This window comes from Hemiscyllium ocellatum, chromosome 21 (genome assembly GCF_020745735.1).
Source record: "Hemiscyllium ocellatum isolate sHemOce1 chromosome 21, sHemOce1.pat.X.cur, whole genome shotgun sequence".
Lineage (NCBI taxonomy): Eukaryota > Metazoa > Chordata > Chondrichthyes > Orectolobiformes > Hemiscylliidae > Hemiscyllium > Hemiscyllium ocellatum.
The window spans coordinates 29,184,592-29,205,328 of record NC_083421.1 but is presented as its reverse complement, the minus strand read 5'-3'; the positions used below and the strand labels follow the sequence as shown (position 1 = coordinate 29,205,328).

The following is a 20,737-nucleotide window of genomic DNA, read 5'->3' as shown; positions in this document are numbered from 1 at the left end:
TCTGAACAAGCCAATGAAGTAAACTACTTGTGAGACCTTGGCTTTTTAACAAAAATTTGGAACAATAGAAGCAACATGAAGGGATGAGGTCAAGCTCCCCACAGAACCAGGATTTTAGTTTAACTTTCAGTAGCTGTTGGGGTTTGGAAGTGCTCTACATCTCCCCCTGCTACAACAAAACAATTGAGTTTTCTCACTCTCTCTCTGAGTTTTTTCTTGATGCTCTTTTCTCCTGGACTGGAGAGTTGCCTGTGAAACAATTTATTTTACTGAATTTGCCTTTGTCAAGGGTGTGTTTATGGGATGTTACTACCTTGTAACAGTTATTCAGTAGTATTTAACATATGTATTATCTTGCCAAATACAGAGAAACCTCGATTATCTGAATGACTCAGGCAGGCACTCTTTCGTTCCTGAGTCAGGCGGGCACTATTTTGTTCAGATAATTGATTATTCAGATAAGCGATTTGACCTTAAACAAGGGAAGCCGTACTGATCTAACACTGTGCTCTACCGGAGAGTTTGTTTATATCCATAATTTTGATAAGTCTGCTATTTAAATAAACTAATCTTTGCATTCTGCAAATTGCAGTTTAAACTGAGAAGGACTAAACTCTTCCCAGCATTAAACAAGGTCCTGAACAGCTTCGAGGAGAAAGTGAGGACTGCAGATGCTGGAGATCAGAGCTGAAAATGTGTTGCTGGAAAAGCGCAGCAGGTCAGGCAGCATCCAAGAAACAGGAGATTTTACGTTTCGGGCATAAAACATCGAATGCATAAAATATGCCCGAAACATCGAATCTCTTGTTCCTTGGATGCTGCCTGACCTGCTGCACTTTTTCAGCAACACATTTTCAGCCCAAACAGCTTCTACAATCACAAGAGCATTTGTCAGTTTCTGTGAACTCAGTGCTGTGACAGAAAGACAGAAGCACCATCTTGCACATGATTTTACTTTCTCTGCCATTTTTTTTTCATGAACGGCCTGGTAAAGTGACGGGAATAAAGCATTTACTTTTGCAAAGGGCTGTGTAACTAACACTTCTGTCAAAAAAAGTCCAGTCATTGTTGCTTGAGGTGCCTGTGTTCTTTGTTTTTGCCAGCATTTTCAAGTGTTCTTCAGTACAGGTAATCCGAATTCACTTACTTCTTTGATGTAACGTTTTTAAGGGATAATCCAAAATTCGGATAATTGATATTCAGATAATCGTGGTTCCTCTATATTTCGATAGAGGTACAGTTAAGCTATTTTTAAAAATTCTAATTATGTCTGATTTTAACTATAGTGTAAAAATGAAGTGTTTGCTTCAAGTCTGGTAATTTGACCAATAAAATTACATCTGGAACACAACATCTTACACTTGCCTTCAAAAATAAGTAAAAGCTGGGGGCTAGGCTATCTTCGCTATATACTTTGAGGGGGTTCGGTCTGGTCCAAAACAAATTGGGGGCTCTTGTTGGGTTCAAAATCTCTAATTCCAAGATGAGTTGAGGAGTATTGGACTCAAAGACAGTGAGTGGTGAGTTGGCACTTTTATTCAGGTGTTGTATTCGATTGGTTTAAACAAGGTGTGCTCTCGTGTAGTAATGGCCCTCTCAGTACTGAAGAATTTCCTGGGAGTAGAAGAAGTTACCTCAGGAGTTTTACAGAAAGTGAGCAAAGCAATGCTTTTGGAAGAGACAAAAAAAACCTGCAGATGTTGGAATCCAAGTGAACAGGCAGGAGACTGGACGAACACAGCAAGCCAGGCAGGAACAGGAGGTGGAGAAGTCAATGCTTTGGGTGTAATCCTCAGTCCTGAAGAAGGGTTTCAGCTGAAACGTTGACTTCTCCAAAGCTTTTGGAATTGGCAGACATGTTGGAGTTGGGGTTGCCTTTGTCGGTGTGAAAAAGGGAGGCAATTGCAGCAATAGCTCGTCATTTACGATTGCCAAAAATGACTAAAATTCAGTTGCAAATGAAGAAGCATGAATTGGAGGCAATGGCCAGGGAAGAAAGAAAGATATGCAAAAGGAAAAGAGGAAGAAAGAACAGGTCTAGCAGAAGAAGGCCAGAAAGACAGAGAAGAAAGGGAGGAAGAGAGATTTTGAACTTCGGAGGTGGAAATGAAAACTCAAAGTCAACATAAAATGATAGAGATGTAAGTGAGGACTGCAGATGCTGGAGATTAGAGTGGTGCTGGAAAAGCCCAGCAGGTCAGTCAACATCCAAGGAGCAGGATGTTTCAGGCAGGAGCCCTTCATCAGGAAGCCCTTCATCTTTCCTGATGAAGGGGTCCTGCCCTAAACGTCGATTTTCCTGCTCCTCGGACGCTGCCTGACCTGCTGTGCTTTTCCAGCTCCAGTCTAATCTTGACTATAAAATGGTGAAGTAGAGGTAAAAGATAGGAGTAGTGGTGAGGACAATGATGGAGAGCAAACTCATTGCAACCAAAAGCCTGATATGTTTAAACATGTCCAAGTTTGATGAGAAGGAAGGAGAAGCCTTTCTCATTTCATTTGGGAAAGTGGTTAAATGAATGAAATGGCCAGTAACCATGTGGGCATAGTTGATCCAAACAAAGTTGGTAGATAGAGCTTATGACATATTTGCGTCACCATCACAGAAGGTATCTGGGGAGTATGATTGGGTGAAAAAAAATCTTCAGTGCATATGAACTAGTGCCAGAACCCTACAGGCAATGTTTCCAGAATCTAAATTGAGTTTGAAATGATCAAAGTAATTTTGATAGGTGGATAAAGACATTGAAAATAGATCGATCATATGAAGCTCTTAGAGAGCTGACTGTTTTGAAGGAGTTCAGAAGTTCATTTCCTAAAGTAGTGAGAACTCATGTGGAAGGGCAGAGAGTACTGCAAGATTACCAGCAGAAATCGCTGATGATTATGAGTTGGCTCATAAATCAAAGTTTGGTTTCCGACACCAATTTCTTTCAGTGAGGAATAGAAACTGGGCTTTGATAAAGCTCAGAAAGCTTTTGATAAAGTCCCACACAGGAGGTTAGTGAGCAAAATTAGGGCGCATGGTATTGGGGGCAAAGTAGTAACTTGGATTGAAAGTTGGTTGGCTGATAGGAAACAAAGAGTAGTGATAAACGGCTCCATTTCGGAATGGCAGGCAGTGACCAGTGGGGTACCTTAGGGATCAGTATTGGGACCGTAACTTTTTACAATATATGTTAAAGATATAGAAGATGGTATTAGCAATAACATTAGCACATTTGCTGATGATACTAAGCTGGGCGGCAGGGTGAAATGTGATGAGGATGTTAGGAGATTACAGGGTGACCTGAACAAGTTAGGTGAGTGGTCAGATGCATGGCAGATGAAGTTTAATGTGGATAAATGTATGGTTATCCACTTTGGTGGCAAGAACAGGAAGGCAGATTACTACCTAAATGGAATCAATTTAGGTAAAAGGGCAGTACAGAGAGATCTGGGTGTTCTTATACACCAGTCAATGAAGGTAAGCATGCAGGTACAGCAGGTAGTGAAGAAGGCTAATAGCATGCTGGCCTTCATAACAAGAGGGATTGAGTATAGAAGCAAAGAGGTTCTTCTGCAGCTGTACAGGGCCCTGGTGAGACCACACCTGCGTACTGCGTGCAGTTGTGGTCTCCAAATTTGAGGAAAGACATTCTGGCTATTGAGGGAGTGCAGCATAGGTTCACGAGGTCAATTCCTGGAATGGCCCGATTACCTTACACGGAAAGATTGGAGCTTGTATACCCTTGAGTTTAGAAGACTGAGAGGGGATCTGATTGAGACATATAAGATTATTAAAGGATTCGACACTCTGGAGGTAGAAAACATGTTTCCGCTGATGGATGAGTGCCGAACCAGAGGACACAGCTTAAAAATACGGGGTAGACCATTTAGGACAGAGATGAGGAGAAACATCTTCACCCAGAGAGTGGTGGCAGTGTGGAATGCTCTGCCCCAGAGGGCAGTGGAGGCCCAGTCTCAGGATTCATTTAAGAAAGAGTTGGATAGAGCTCTCAAGCATTGTGGAATCAATGGTTATTGAGATAAGGCAGGAACAGGATACTGATTAAGGATGATCAGCCATGATCATATTGAATGGTGGTGCAGGCTCAAAGGGCAGAATAGCCTACACCTGCACCTATTGTCTATTGTCTATAAGAGGGAAATCCTCAGGCAGTAAGGAAAAAAGAGATCTCAGTGAAGATAGTTTACCACAGGGTAAAAAGGAAACCCATGAAGGGGAAAGAGAAGTAAAAAAAAAGCTCTGGTGTTTTCACTTAATGAAGCAGGCCGCATGAAGGTGTAGTGTTGGTGGTTTAAGTAAAGCACTGTGAAGACTGAAGTGGGAAACAGGTGGTGTTTGGTAAGGTGGTAAAGAAAAGCACAGTGGGAGCTAAAAAAACTGCAATAAAGGTACAACCTGGTCAGGCATTGGTTCAGTAGAAAGAAACTTTAAAGAATTTACTTGCATGGGTAGGGTTTACTCATGTATGCCAGGAGGAGTGGGTAAAGAAATCAAAATTTTAAGAGACACGGGAGCAAGTCAATCCTTTTTTTCAGAGAATCCTTACAGTGTGGAAGCAGGCCATTCGGCCCACCAAGTCCACACCAACTCTCTGAATAGCATTGTCCCCAGGTTGACCCTGTCCGTGTAACCCTGCAATTCCAACAGCTAATCAACCTTGCCAACACACCCCTGGGCACTATGGGCAATTTTGCATGGCCAATCTACCTAATCTACACATCTTTGGATCGTGGGAGGAAACCAGAGCACCCCAACCCACACACACACATAGGGAGAACATGCAAACTCCACACAGATAGCTATCCAAGGGTGGAATCGGACCTGGGTCCCTGGTGTAGTGAGGCAGCAGTGCTAACCACTGAGCCACCATGCTGCCATCATGAAGAGTGATGAAGAAATATATCGTTCAGAAGGAGTACTATGAGAAAAGGTGGTAATATGTGGAAGTCATGGTGAGAAGAACAGTGCTCCATTATATAAAGTGAGGTTGGAAAATCCTGTGCAAAGTGGTGAAGTGGTAATAGGAATAACAGAGAAATTCAGTTTATAGCTGGATTACATGTGAGCGTGTGCCTACTGTGGTAGAAAAGCCAATGGAAAGTCAGACAACTCAAGTGTTACAGGAAGTATATCCTGGGATTTTTCTTGAATGTGTTATAACAAAGCTGCAGATTGAAACAGGAAAAACCAGAGAGTACAAATAAGGAAGTTGAAATAGGTTGAGTAAAAGAACAAGAACAGGCGAAGGACAAAGTGAATATTTTTGATTTATAAAAGCTAGTTGAATTACAAAAAAAAGATGAAAAGCTAAAGCAGTTGTATCAAAAAACAAATGCAGAAGAAGAATCTGAGTTTTTCCCAGAATGCTATTTTGTTAAAAATTAAGCTCGATGAGGAAATGAAGACCACCACATATTTAGGCAGATGGAAATGGGCAAAACTTCAAGTTGTATTACCAGTAGGTTTCTGAAAGGACATATAGCAGGCAGCACATGAATTACCAGTTGGAAGTCAGGAAGATTGAGGCCAAAATATAAAAACAGTTTGTTTTTTGGCCTGAACTGCAGAAGGATGTGGTTGACTTTTGCTGGACATGTCATACGTGTCAGTCAATAGGAAATACTCAGGCAGTGATAAAACCAGCACCCTTAATATCCATTCTCACATTTGAGAAACCTTTTTAAGAGTCTTAATTGTTTGGATAGGACCCCTACCTAAGACAAAAAGGAGGAATCAGTATCTATTGACCATAATGGATGTGTCGATGAGATTATCAGAGGACATTCCATTACACAGTATCAGAGCTGAAAGCATCAGAGAAGAGTTATTCAAATTTGTTTACACTAGATATGGATTATCCACAGAAAAAACAATCAGATTAAGGATCAAATTTGACATCAAAGTTATTCAAGAAAAGTGTGGATAGCTTGGGAATAAAACAATTCAAATCCACTCCATACCATCCAGAACTGCAGGGAGCAATAGTACAGTGGAATTAAACAGATGAGGAATGCTAAATTGGGGAGTGTTTATGATGTAATAAATTATATCTTAGCATACTTAGCACTTTTAAAATAATATTCCTGGGCAGTTTTCATTTGGCATATTTATACATTTGATCATGTCATTCCCAGGACGTGATAAAAATACTTTATTACAAAAAGAAAATCAACTTCACTATGATGGATGGCATGCTGTTTAATGTGCACAAGATCTTTGAGTTTAAACCCAGTCTCGCTATGCATTCATAAGATGAAGAGGGAGATTGGACTGAGGAGCAACGTACTAGTAAAATAACGCTATAATGTTTTCAGGGAAGAGATGAAATGTGATCTCATTAGACACGACGCAATCAATACCCTTTGCCATCCTAATGATAGTCATTAAGTGACACCTCGTTATTTCTCTTATGCACCCAAAATAGATTTCCAGTATCAACATCACTCACAACTTCATTATACATCCCTGCAACTTGCACTGGGTCTTGAAAAGTTTGCACACAAGAAGAGTTTAGAAGGCAACTTTCTACATTTAACTCTTAATAATGTTTAAATGACATGTACTGTATTAAGACTTCTTGAACAAAGCACCAAATCTGCAAATGTTGTCAGCACTGCTTTACATTTCCAAATCTAGTTGCTTCAGTTATATAATATCGCGTCATGAGAAACAAAACACCAACTTGTAGAATCAAATTATTACAGAAGCTGGAAGCTGTATTGAAAACAAAAATGATGGAAATCGCAATGGGTCAGATGAAGAGTCATCTGGACTCGATGTTAACTTGCTCTCTCTCCACCAATTCGTATTATATGGATTACCGCTGATTCACACAAAAGCAGTTTCAAGATTTACGTTCAGATATTTTGCAGGGTCTGGAAAGACGAAATTGTCAAAACAGTTGCTGGATTTGGACTGGGATTACATATTAAATATAGATTTACAGTAATTGGAAAAAGAGCCAGAGGTGAGATTAGGACAGTTTCATTTATGCCTTGATATGCAATGACCTCGAATTCACCACCTGAATTAGTGGGTAGAAGCAGAATCAATAATAACTGCAGGAGGGAAGTGGGAACATTTCAAGACTAGATTGAAAAGATAAAGAGTTGGACTAATTGGATAGATCTTTCAAGAAGCTGAAAGAGGCAATTTCTTTCTTTATTCTTTGATGGTGTGTTGGCATTGTAGACATGGCCAGCATTGGTTGTCTGTCCTTACACTCCATTGAACTGAGTTGCTTGCTTGGCAGAGTGCAATCAGGAACCAAGCTTCTGTGGATCTGGAATCACATGTAGGTCAGGTTGGGTAAGGATGGCGGATATTCCTCCTGAAAGGATATTAGTGAATCAGATGGGGTTTAGAGCAATTGAGGATCATTGCATGGTCACCTCTACACTCATGTCAGAGTTTTGCTTTAGTTGAATTTAAAATTTCACCAGCAACTGTGTTGGGATTTGAACATATATCCAGTATCATTATCACAGTGCCACCTCCCTATTATGATAGGCTGAGTGGCCTCTTCCTGTGCTGCAATATTTTTAAGATGAAAAAAAATTATTCTCTTGACAAGACAAGGAGAATCACGATGCTTGCCAAATGCTTGCAACCAAGAATACAGGTAACATCATTATAGTCCCAGATAACTGCTTTCTCATTAACGAGAGACAACTGACTGTCAGTCAAACCTGAGGGGTCGCCACACCTCACAAGGGATGAGGTTGAGAAGATGGTGAAGCCAATATGGGATTTGAACCCACAAAGCTGGCATCACTCTAGGCTGTAAACAAGCTATCCAGCCAAACAAATGCAAGAATGATCATGTATAATAAACTTGACTGGGCAACCTTATCATTCATTCTTTCTGCCAATTTGAGAGAGATTAATGATGAGTACTGAATAGTGAGCAGTTTCCATCAGATACCCACAGGATTCTGAGTCAGCTGGATTGCCCAAAGGACAGCTGACTATATATAGGGCAGCACTGTGGCTCAGTCGTGAGCACAATGCCAGAGACCCATGTTCGATTCTAGCCACAGACAACTGTCAGTGGGGAGTTCGCACACAGTCCCCGTGTCTGCATGCTTTCCCTCCAGGTGCTCTAGCTTTTTCCAACAGTCTGAAGATATTCAGATTAGCCTGACTGGCTGTGCTGAATTGCTCACAGTGACCAGGGATGTACAAATGAGGTGAATTAGCCATGGGAAACAAGGATATGGTGGGTCTGGGGGGGTGATGCTCTTCAGAGGGGTGGTGTGCACTTGACTGGCCAAATGGTCTTCTTCTCACTGTGGGATTCTATGTAGATTTTAATCCTGGCCTGGATGTACTAAGCTGAGAAGTCTGCTGCATCTCAATCAATATGTTCAAAATTTCTCCTCCTGAAACATCACTCACTCCGTGTCTACTCCATGGAATGTAAATTGTTCACAGCTCTAGATCCTTATCCACCAAAACAAAGACCATCAGAATATGTGACCTGTGGAACCAGAAGGCACTTCCATTAAAAGTATCACTCCCTATTGGGATTTGAGTCCTGCTTCATGATAGTGGAGGACACAATTAGTTAGGATTCCACAAAATAGCAGCTTAATTATTCAACATTCTATGTACATTGCCACTCAAATGGATATTGGTCAAGTCAAGCAGAGTTGTGTTATCATCATTTACACAAATTCAGAGTTAAAATATTATGGGGAAATGCCCACTAGATTGAAGGACAGGTTCCAATGGACCACTCATCCAACTCCAGGCTCATATTTGATCAACACATACTGTTACCCAAGACTCAGCATTCTAAGCCTTTCAATGCAAAGTAATCAGTGTTGATTAATGCAGGTGTACTTGTCCGAATTCTCACTAAGTGGGAGATCAATCCTGCTGAATGAATTGTTTAAAAGTTGAGACTGAGGATTGCTGCACTGTCAGTCTGTTTAATCATGTTAAATTCATACGATCAACAAAGATCTCCCAGCTTCATTGAACTTTTTGAAGCTTAAGAAATTTATATCATTGTCACTTCTCAATTTTTATTTTCTCCTCATTCTATACGCACCAAAGGAGTAACGTGTTGCCATCAGCTTATCTGTTCTATTTGACTAACTGCTCTTTCATCATTCACCTGCTGTCACTAATGTTGTTTCTTCAACAAAATGGTGCTGTCAACTGATAGAGAGAAATTGCCATCAGTTGTACAGTGTATTGCCTATTCTCTTTTCATAAAAACAAATAAAGTCAGTGTTGCTCTAGCTAGCACACTTTTGCATGCCCTGTGGTCTCTCTAGTTGCTTTGCATTTCATTTATCTCTGGTGTACCTCTCTGCCAGTAATTTTTCTTTTTACACACTTTTCTCCTGCTCAAAGACTCTTCCTGATTTATCTCTCCATCCATCTCTTGATGCTTTGACTTGATTGATTTCCAACCACTCAGAATTTCTCTTCTGAATTAAATGTTTATATTTGCATTGGACAAGAATATAGAGTGAACCCCAAATACATTATAGGAAATACAACATGCAAAATTGGTATGCTGGTATGGGATACCAACACACCAGGCCAGGAGTACACTAATGCAACAAAAAGGTCCATTGACCCAGTAGAAACAATGGCCCATTATAACAGTTTAAAATGCAAGGCATGTAATCAGAATGAAGCCATAATATCCAGAGGAACACCATGCAGCTCCAGCCTGGATTTTTTTAAAAATTGTTCTTTGCTTATGACCAAAAATGCTAGCAATATAAGCATTTATTTCCTGCCCCTACCCACCCTCAGGAAAGTGATGGTGAACCTTCTTCCTGACATGTACATCAGCTAATCTCAGTGTTGTGAGGCAGTGAGTTTAACTCAGCCATGGTGAAGGGATGGCAGCCTATGTCAAATCACAGTGGTGTGGGTCTTAAAGACATACAATTCGCAAACCGAATCCACAATTTCAAAGTTTTTAAGTTCCATGTTTAGCAGCTTGCAGTGTATGAATGGAGCACAAGTTAACACAGTCTCTAAAATGACAGGATTCTCCACCATTATACCGTGGTTGATAAGTGCAGTGGATTACAGCAAAAGCTTACCTCCAAGGACTGCTGATGACAGAACATGCGTTCCGTATTTTCGGATGATGGTGTCTATCACCTGCTGGGTAGAAGGCCTCCTTCCCAGCAAGCGGATGCTTCTCTGGAATTCTGGCATTAGTGGGATGGGGTTCCGGATTAAGTCCCTCCTTTCGACTGCTGTATTTCTCACCTTCCAACGTGCAAATTCTCTGCAATGACAATGTGGGAATTGTCAAAAGTAATAAAAGTGTGGAAAGATAGAACGGCCAAAGCTGGGGGCTACAATTGAAGCAAACATTTTCAGCCAAACTATTTGGGTAAACTGCAAATTATATTTTGCCATCCTCCTCCAGCTGCCCACATCTCGTCATATTGACTTTTCTTTATTCAATCACGGAACGTGGACATCCCTGGCAAGGCCAGCATTTATTACCCATCCCTAATTGCCCAGAGGGTAGTTAAGAGTTAACCAAATTGCTGTGGGTCTGGAGTCACATGTAGGCCAGACTAGGTGAGGACAGCAGTTTTCTTCCTGAAAGGACATTTGTGAACCAGGTAGGTTTTTCTGACAATTGATTCACTGTCATTGTTAGGACTTCTAATCCCAGAAATTTATTAAAATCAATTTTCACCCTCTGTCATGATGGAATTTGAACTCAGATCGCCAGAATATTACACAGGTCTCTGGATTAGTGGCCCAGCAATAATACCAATAGGCCATCGCCTCCCACCTCTGGGTCCAATTTGTAGGCCATGAGAGAATCTTGCGGTGAGTTTTAATGTTGGGTGGGCATTTGTTGAGATGGGACAATGCTGGTTGCCTTCTTGTCTTTAACCTGACTAAATTCACGGCAAGAAAGCCTGTGGATATCCTAAAACTGGAAGTTTGCAAATCTGTAAGTTGTAAAATTTGCAATGATTCACTTCTTTGGTGTCTCATCGCACCAGCAGTGGGTTGAAGGTTTCATCAAATGGGGAGTTTGACAAGTAAAGCAGTTGGACACTCGTTGGATACAGCAACCTGGGAAAGGTGTAGGGGCAGATGGGAGTCAAAGACTCAGAGTGGTTCCTTTACCCAAATGCATTAAGTCTCTGATCAAATGCATCAGAAATCAGACAGAGATATCCTTAATTCTCTGTGACACCGCCCCCCACCTCCCATTGTTGCTTTGGCCTGAATGGATGTTACAAAGCTGAAGCCATCATCTCAGCAGTGATGCTGTGTTTCAGCTGTCCTTCTGGTTTCTGATTAATCAGCTGCCCCGAGGCAAGGACTTCCCGAGGTCCTTGATCATGGGGAAGGCCCGTCATGAGCCTATCAAGAGTCTGTGGAACAATGTGCACTGGGCATACTTGCAACACTCTTGTTAGCTTTCCAGCTAGCAGCCAAGACCCCGGTGTCTCCACAATTTCCAGTTCACCCCCTACTACAAAACTACTCATGGCAATACGCAGCTAACCTCTTCAAAAGTGAGTTTTATTGGCATTGGAGGCAGTCCAGGGAAAGTTCACTAGACTGATACCAGGTTTGCAGAGACTGTTTTATGAGGAGAGGTTGAGTAGAATCAGCCCTCGGATCAGGGTTTTGAAGAAGGAGATACAAGTTTATTGAAAATGTCAAGATTTTCAGAGGACTTGACAAGGTATACATGGATAGATTGTTTCCTTTTGTTGGAGGGTCTAGGACCTCAGAACATAAGGTGGCATCATCTCAGAACATGAAGTGGCATATTTAAGAGAAAAATAAATAGGAATCTCTTCTCTCAGAGAATAGAGAAGCTGTGAAATTCTTTACCACAGAGAGCTGTCAAATCCAGGTATTTAAGTATATTCAAAACTAAGATAGGCAGATTTTTAATCACAAAGAGGATCAAGGGTTTTGGGAAAAAAAATGGAGTTGAGGATTAGGAGATCACCCATTATTTCAGAGAATAGAGCAGACTTGATAAACTGAATGGCCTGGGTTAGGTGAATTGGCAGTGCTAAATTGCCCATAATGTTCAGGGATGTGTCAGTTAGGCGCATTAGTCTGGGGTAAGTGGGTCTGGGTGGGTTACTCTTCGGAGGGTCGATGTGGACTTGTTGGGCCGAAGGGTCTGCTCCCACACAGCAGGGAATCTAATCTAATCTACTTTTGCTTCTGATGATCTTCTACATGTATGGTTGTGAACCAATATTCATGATCTGTCATGAATATGGATGGAACAAATTGTCATCGTGACTGTCCACCTCTTACTATTTCTTACAGCGGCTGCCACATAATGGGTGTTGGTATCCTATCAAAATTTAAGCATTTTAAATCAAAGTTGAACTGAGGTTAGCACTACAAAATGAAGAGTTCTCAGGGGACATTTGACTTTGGGAAGTAGAATAAACAGGCAATACCATACTGGCAGTTCATTTTAAACCACTCTTCCATTGACTTTGGATATAATACACATATTACATAAGTTCACATAGCGTCAAAATTCACCCCATTTTAGATACACAGTTATGTATATAGATGGTATTATTCAAATGCAGCATTCCTGAAAATCATCCGTAACTTAGTTGGGGTTGATCGGTAGGAAGTTAGAATTACCTGCTTTGTACTATGGACCTGTGTCCACTGAGAACATAAAGTGAAAGTGGATGTAGAAACCTTCAGATAAGGTACTTACACTGTTATAACTGGGAGAGATTTGAAAGTGGATCATTGGCAGATCTTTAATTTATGAGATAAACAATTTTTAAAAGTTACAGCACTAGTAGGGCTGAACAGATAATTGAGCCATAATAGTGAAAGTGATTACTTTACAATTTGCTTTATAGTCACAAAACACAAGAATCTACACTATAACCATGCACATACTGAGGATACAAGTGAGAAGATAACTTATTTACACATACATAAAAGACTTCATAGGATAAATCTGTATCAAATGTAACAGTGATCATAACATAATGAGGTCTAAAGTGATTACGGAAAGGGACCAAATGAAGTGAAAATACCCAATTGGAAGAGAGATCATTTAAGCAATTTGAACTGAGGTAAGGCACAGGAGGTTTGGAAGTTAAGGATAGCCAGAAAAATAGTAAATTAGGTATGTCTTCAAGAAAATTAAGGTGAGTCCAAACATTTTCTAAGGGGAGAAAAACAGAGGCAGAGGCAATCAAAACAAAAAAAAACTCGCTGGATCATAAATGGATAAATCAAGAAAGAGAGAAACAAAAGAGAATTATGCAAAATGTGATGCACAAAATACAGAGGAAAACCGACCACGGCACAACAAATGAAGAGGAAAATTAAAAACAAATAGAGAAATGAGAAAAGATTATATGGTAATGTACAAGGCAATACAAATCGAGTCATAAGAGTCATAGAGATGCACAACATGGAAACAGACCCTTCGGTCCAACCTGTCCATGCCGACCAGATATCCCAACCCAATCTAGTCCCACCTGCCAGTACCCGGCCCATATCCCTCCAAACCCTTCCTATTCATACACCCATCCAAATGCCTCTTAAATGTTGCAATTCTACCAGTCTCCACCACATCCTCTGGCAGCTCATTCCATACACGTACCACCCTCTGCATGAAAAAGTTGCCCCTTAGGTCTCTTTTATATCTTTCCCCTCTCACCCTAAACCTATGTCCTCTAGTTCTGGACTCTCCGACCCCAGGGAACAGACCTTGTCTATTTATTCTATCCATGCCCCTCATAATTTTGTAAACCTCTATAATGTCACCCCTCAGCCTCCGATGCTCCAGGGAAAACAGCCCCAGCCTGTTCAGCCTCTCCCTGTAGCTCAGATCCTCCAACCCTGGCAATATCCTTGTAAATCTTTTCTGAACCCTTTCAAGTTTCACAACATCTTTCCGATAGGAAAGAGATCAGAATTGCACGCAATATTCCAACAGTGGCCTAACCAATGTCCTGTACAGCTGCAACATGACCTCACAACTCCTGTGCTCAATACTCTGACAATGTAGGAAAGCATACCAAACGCCTTCTTCACTATCCTATCTATCTGCGACTCCACTTTCAAGGAGCTATGAACATGCACTCCAAGGTCTCTTTGTTCAGCAACACTCCCTAGGACCTTACCATTAAGTGTATCAGTCCTGCTAAGATTTGCTTTCCCAAAATGCAGCACCTCGCATTTATCGGAATTAAACTCCATCTGCCACTTCTCAGCCCATTGGACCATCTGGTCCAGATCCTGTTGTAATCTGAGGTAACCCTCTTCGCTGTCCATTACACCTCCAATTGTGGTGTCATCTGCAAACTAACTAACTGTACCTCTTATGCTCACATCCAAATCATTTATGTAAATGACAAAAGGTCGAGGGCTCAGCACCGATCCTTGTGGCACTCCACTGGTCACAGGCCTCCAGTTTGAAAAGCAACCCTCCACCACCACCCTCTGTCTTCTACCTTTGAGCCAGTTCTGTATCCAAATGGCTAGTTCTCCCTGTATTCCATGAGATCTAATCTTGCTAATCAGTCTCCCATGGGGAACCTTGTTGAACGCCTTACTGAAGTCCATATAGATCACATCTACTGCTCTGCCCTCATCAATCTTCTTTGTTCCTTCTTCAAAAAAATCAGTCAAGTTTGTGAGACATGATTTCCCATGTACAAAGCCATGTTGACTATCCCGAATCAGTCCTTGCCTTTCCAAATACATGTACATCCTGGCCCTCAGGTTTCCCTCCAACATCTTGCCCACCACCGAGGTCAGGCTCACCGGTCTATAGTTCCCTGGCTTGTCTTTACCGCCCTTCTTAAACAGTGGCACCATGTTTGCCAACCTCCAGTCTTCTGGCACCTCACCTGTGACTATCGATGATACAAATATCTCAGCAAGGGGCCCAGCAATCACTTCTCTAGCTTCCCACAGAGTTTTCAGGTACACCTGATCAGGTCCTAGGGATTTATCCACCTTTAACCATTTCAAGACATCCAACACTTCCTCCTCTGTAATCTGGACATTTTGCAAGATCATCTATTTCCCTACAGTCTATATCTTCCATATCCTTTTCCACAGTAAATACTGATGCAAAATATTCATTTAGTATCTCCTCCATTTTCTGTGGCTCCACACAAAGGCCACCTTGCTGATCTTTGAGGGGCCCTATTCTCTCCCTAGTTACCCTTTTGTCCTTAATATATTTGTAAAAACCCTTTGGATTCTCCTCAATTCTATTTGCCAAAGCTATCTCATGTCCCTGCTTTGCCCTCCTCATTTCCCTCTTAAGTATCCTTCTACTTTCTTTATACTCTTCTAAGGATTCACTCAATCTATCGTATCTGTACCTGGCATATGCTTCCTACTTTTTCTTAACCAAACCCTCAATATCTTTAGTCATCCAGCGTTCCCTATACCTACCAGCATTCCCTTTCACCCTGACAGGAATATACTTTCTCTGGATTCTTGTTATCTCATTTCTGAAGGCTTCCCATTTTCCAGCTGTCCCTTTACATGCGAACATCTGCCTCCAATCAGCTTGCGAAAGTTCTTGCCTAAAACCGTCAAAATTGGCCTTTCTCCAATTTAGAACTTCAACTTTCAGATCTGGTCTATCCTTTTCCATCACTATTTTAAAACTAACAGAATTATGGTTGCTGGCCCCAAAGTCCTCCCCCATTCACACCTCAGTCACCTGTCCTGCCTTATTTCCCAAGAGTCGGTCAAGTTTTGCACCTCTCTAGTAGGTACATCCACATACTGAATCAAAAAATTGTCTTGTACACACTTAAGAAATTCCTCTCCATCTAAACCTTTAACATTATGGCAGTCCCAGTCGATGTTTGGAAAGTTAAAATCCCCTACCATAACTACCCTATTGTTCTTACAGATAGCTGGGATCTCCTTACAAGTTTTTTTCTCAGTTTCCCTCTGACTATTGGGGGGGGGGGTCTATAATACAATCCCAATAAGGTGACCATTCCTTTCTTATTTTTCAGTTCCACCCAAATAACTTTCCTGGATGTATTTCCAGGAATATCCTCCCTCAGCACAGTTGTAATGCTATCCCTTATCAAAAATGCCACTCCTCCTCCTCTCTTGCCTCCCTTTCTATCCTTCCTGTAGCACTTGTATCCTGTAACACTGAGCTGCCAGTTCTGCCCATCCCTGAGCCATGTTTCCGTAATTGCTATGATATCCCAGTCCCAAGTTCCTAACCATGCCCTGAGTTCATTTGCCTTCCCTGTTAGGCCCCTTGCATTGAAATAAATGCAATTTAATTTATTAGTTCTACCTTGTCCCTGCCTCCCCTGACTGTTTGACTCACTTCTGTTCTCAGCTGTACCCATCTCAGATTGATCTCTTTCCTCACTATCTCCCTGGGTCCCCCCCACCCCATCTTACCACCTTAAATCCTCCCGAGCAGTTCTAGCAAATTTCCCTGCCAGTATATTAGTCCCATTCCAATTTAGGTGCAATCCGTCCTTCTTGTACAGGTCACTTCTACCCTAAAAGAGATTCCAATGATCCAAAAATGTGAATCCTTCTCCAATATACCAGCTCCTCAGCCATGCATTCATCTACTCTATCCTCCTAGTCCTGCCCTCACTAGCTCGTAGCACTGGGAGTAATCCAGATACTACTCCCCTTGAGGACCTCCTTTTTAAATTTCTGCCTAACTCTCTGTAATCTCCCTTCAGAGTGTCAATCTTTTCCCTTTCAATGTCATTGGTTCCAATGTGGACAATGACCTCCTGCGGGCCCCTCTCCCCTGTGAGAACATTTTGCACCCTCTCTGAGACATCCTTGATCCTGGCACCAGAGAAACAACACACCATTCTGCTTTTTCCCTGCTGGCCACAGAAACGTCTGTCTGTACCTCTGACTATAGAATCCCCTAACACAATTGATCTCTTGGAAACCGACGTTCCCCTCGTTAGAGCCAGTCTCAATACCAGAAACTTGGCTGTTCATGCTACATTCCCCTGAGAATCCATCACCCCCTACATTTTCCAAAATAGCATACCTGTTTGAAATGGGTATATCTAAAAAAGACTCCTGCCCTAGGAGCCGACCTCTCTCACCCTTCCTGGAGTTAACCCATCTATGTGACTGTGTCTGAGACTTTCCCCCCTTCCTATAACTGCCATCCATCACATACTGTTGCTGTTGCAAATTCCTCATTGCTTCTAACTGTCTCTCCAATCGATCCACTCAATCTGATAAGATTCGCATCCAACAGCATCTATGGCAATTATAATCTGCAGTAACCCTTAAATTCTCATGCTTTGTAAATATATAAAACCATTATAGTTCTAGTTATGTTGGAGCCCACCAATCATTGAGGTTTCAAAAAAGAAAATCCTTTTCCATAGACAAGTTGCAAGACTACAGTATTGGGTTAGGATGCCTTTACAAATAAAGAGTGTCAGGAATTGAGGAAATTCACTTGGATAAGATCCAGGATGAGAGACATCAGTTCTGTCACACTTTGGAATGCTGGATTTATTCTTAAAGTTGATAGAGTAAACAGAGACTTAATAGACATATGCAAAATGGTGCAGTCTGTTCTTTTGTACTTGCACCAGGCGGGTGGATCAATGACCGCACTTCATGAATTTGTAATGTGAAAAAAGAACTAAGGGGGAATGAGGGAAATTTTCTTTACACAGAGGTTCTGAATCCCTTGACATGATACAAGTAAGACTGATGGGCATAGGCCAGTAGGAACTTTCAACAGGCAGTTGAGTAGTTTCTCGAAGATCGATAGATTTGCTAGATGATTGTGGAAAATACTCAGATGAATTGGCTTTCTCTTTTAAAGGCTAGGCTGAGTGGCTTTATCCAGTGCTGCAAGATTCAATCCCTCCATGACCCTCTGATCAGTACATCCTACCAAAATAGTATTTGCATTATCATGACAAATGAAGCTGACACCATCTCTGTCTGCAATCTCATAAATTCACACTGCAGTTCATAGTCCAAACTATAAGCTAGTGAACACATGAATCAGGATTCCGGAAGGAAATTTTAGCTGAGGTACAGATACAAAGAGAGAAAATGATGTGAAGCGGGGAAAAAAAAACTATTAAAGCTCCAAAAATTCCTGTCCGCTCAGAGGACAGGAGAATAGCCAATACTGTTCCTTTGTTTGACCTGGGAGATTAAAGACCAGTGAGCCTTTAATCACTGTGCCACGGTGCCACTTTAACCAGTGGGACAGTGGCACAGTGGTTAGTACTGCTGCCTCACAGCGCCAGAGACCCAGGTTCAATTCCCGACTCAGGCAACTGACTGTGTGGAGTTTGCACGTTGTCTGCGTGGGTTTCCTCCGGGTGCTCCGGTTTCCTCCCACCATCCAAAGATGTGCAGGTGAATTGGCCATGCTAAATTGCCCGTAGTGTTAGGTAAGGGGTAAATGTAGGGGTATGAGTGGGTTGCGCTTCGGTGGGTCGGTGTGGACTTGTTGGGCCGAAGGGCCTGTTTCCACACTGTAAGTAATCTAATCTAAAACCTTACGTCAGTGGGAGAGAGAAGATTCTTAGGGTCAGGATTTATTTACAGTGTGGAAAATATGGACACATTAGTGACATATGCCACGGCTTTATGTAGGGAGCTTCATGTCTCCAAAAATGTGATTGAACGTTTTGAGGAAGTGACAAAAATGACTGATGAGGGAAAAGCAGTGGATGCTGTCTACATGGACTTGAGCAAGCTGGAGCGGAATAGACACAATGGGCTGAATGTTCTCCTCCTGGTCCATTGGGGATCAGGGATTCTGGGACTGAAATCTTGCTGTGCATTGAGGGATGCAGTCACAGGCTGGTCAGTCCGCACAGATTCATTTACCCCAGCCCCGGGCAAAAGAGAACATGGAGGGCGATGAAGAGAGGCTTTTATGTCTGGGGCGAATAATAGAGGGGAAGATTCAGGAGCAGAAAAGACAACTGCACGATTTGGGCAGGGGGTGGCAAAGACACAGGGCATAGGGGAAAGAGATAGAGGGATACAAAGTCGGGGGGTGGCAAAAGTCAGGCTAGGTCGTAGAAGGCAGAGAGTAATGATGGAAGCATGCCTTTCTGAATGGAGATCTGTAACCAGTAGTGCTCTGCAGGGATTCGTGCTGAGATCCTGCCATTAGTAATAAAAGTCAATGATTGGAGGAGAATGTATGTGCCCTATTTCAAAAGTTTGACACAAAGATTGGGGGAGGTGCAGGTAGTGAGGAGGATTGCCAGACAATATAGCTGGATAAATAGGCTGGAGACTTGAGCACAGAAATAGCAGATGGAATTTAATCCAGACAAATATGAGGTGATGTGTTTTGGAGGGTCTAATATGGGAGGGAAGTATACAGTAAACAGTAGAACTCTGAGAAACATTAATCCACAGAGGGAACTAGCCACGCAGATCCATAGTTCCCTGAATGTGACAACACAAGTAGATAAAGTATTGAAGAGCACATAGCATTTCTGCCTTCATTGGTTGGGGCGTAGAGTATCCAGCCATACAGAACTTTAGTTAGGGCACATTTGGAAGATTGCATACAGTTCTGGTGACTACGCTACTAGGAGGATGTGGAGAGGGTACAGAAAAGGTGTACAAGGATATTGCCTGGTTTGGAGGGTATTATCTGTGAGGAGAGATTGAACAAACTGTGTTGGTTTTCATTTGACAGTCAGAAGTTGAGGGGCAACCTGGGCGTTTACAAAACTATGAGAGACATGGATAGAATGAACGGTTGGAGTCTTTATCTCAGGGTAGCGCATAATGTAGGAGGGGACGTAGGTTTAAAGTAAAAGGGGGAAATATTTAAAGGAGATCTGAGAAGCAAGTATTTTGCATCGATGGTGGCAAGTGCCTCTATGCACCGGAACAGATTAGATTAGATTCCCTACAGTGTGGAAAAAGGCCCTTCGGCCCAACAAGTCCACACCAACACTCCAAAGAGCAACTCCCCTAACCTAACATTACGGGCAATTTAGCATGGGTAGAAGTGACACAAAAGCAACGTTTAAGAAGCATCTGGACAGATACATGAATTGGGAGGGAACAGAGAGATAGAGAGCAGATAGAAGTAATTTTTTTTAAATTTAGAAAGGCCTCATGTATTGGCAAATGCTAAGTGGGGCTGGGTCAAAGAGGCTGTTCCTGTGCTGTCCTGTTCTTTGTTCATTGTTCTCGGTGGGTAGTTGCTCTGATGCTATGCTGCAGTGGATCATTACTCTGATGCTATGCTGAAGGGATAATTACTCTGATGCGATGCTGCAGTGGGCAGTTGTGATGATCTAAACCCCACCAAAGAGGCCACTTGGTTTGAGATCGGTCAAAAGAATCACTAGGAGTACGGTCTGTTTAAAGCAAGGCTACCAGTTGGATAAAATAAGGCAGCCTGGCGCAGATTTGTCCAGCAACACGGATGTTAAAAGCTTCTGTGTTCCGTGGAGAAATGATGCAATTACATTAAAAAATTATACATTATTTATATGTTTTTTAAGAGATAGTACAGCCTAAATTACAAGAAAAGACCAATCACATATAATAAGGTGACATGATTTACAGCAGGTTATTCCAATGATATTCCCCAGGAAAGAGTACTTACTTTACGCAGAGCACCATCTCATGCAAGCAGTTCAAAGTTAGTTTGAATACCAAATCACAGTCTTATAATTCATATTATGAAAAATCCATTGTTCTCTCTTATCTCTAAATAAAGCATCA

At 41.8% G+C, this 20,737-nt stretch overlaps 1 protein-coding gene across 2 annotated transcripts in view; it reads right to left on the bottom strand.

Moving 5' to 3' along the window:
* The window catches only part of brinp1 (bone morphogenetic protein/retinoic acid inducible neural-specific 1), a 355,193-nt gene that overhangs the window by 94,835 nt on the left and 239,621 nt on the right, over positions 1–20,737 (bottom strand). For both annotated transcript variants that reach the window (XM_060841011.1, XM_060841012.1), the window contains exon 3: positions 10,081–10,271. In XM_060841011.1, the coding sequence (XP_060696994.1) occupies positions 10,081–10,271 (191 nt within the window). The remainder of the gene's footprint in view (positions 1–10,080; positions 10,272–20,737) is intronic.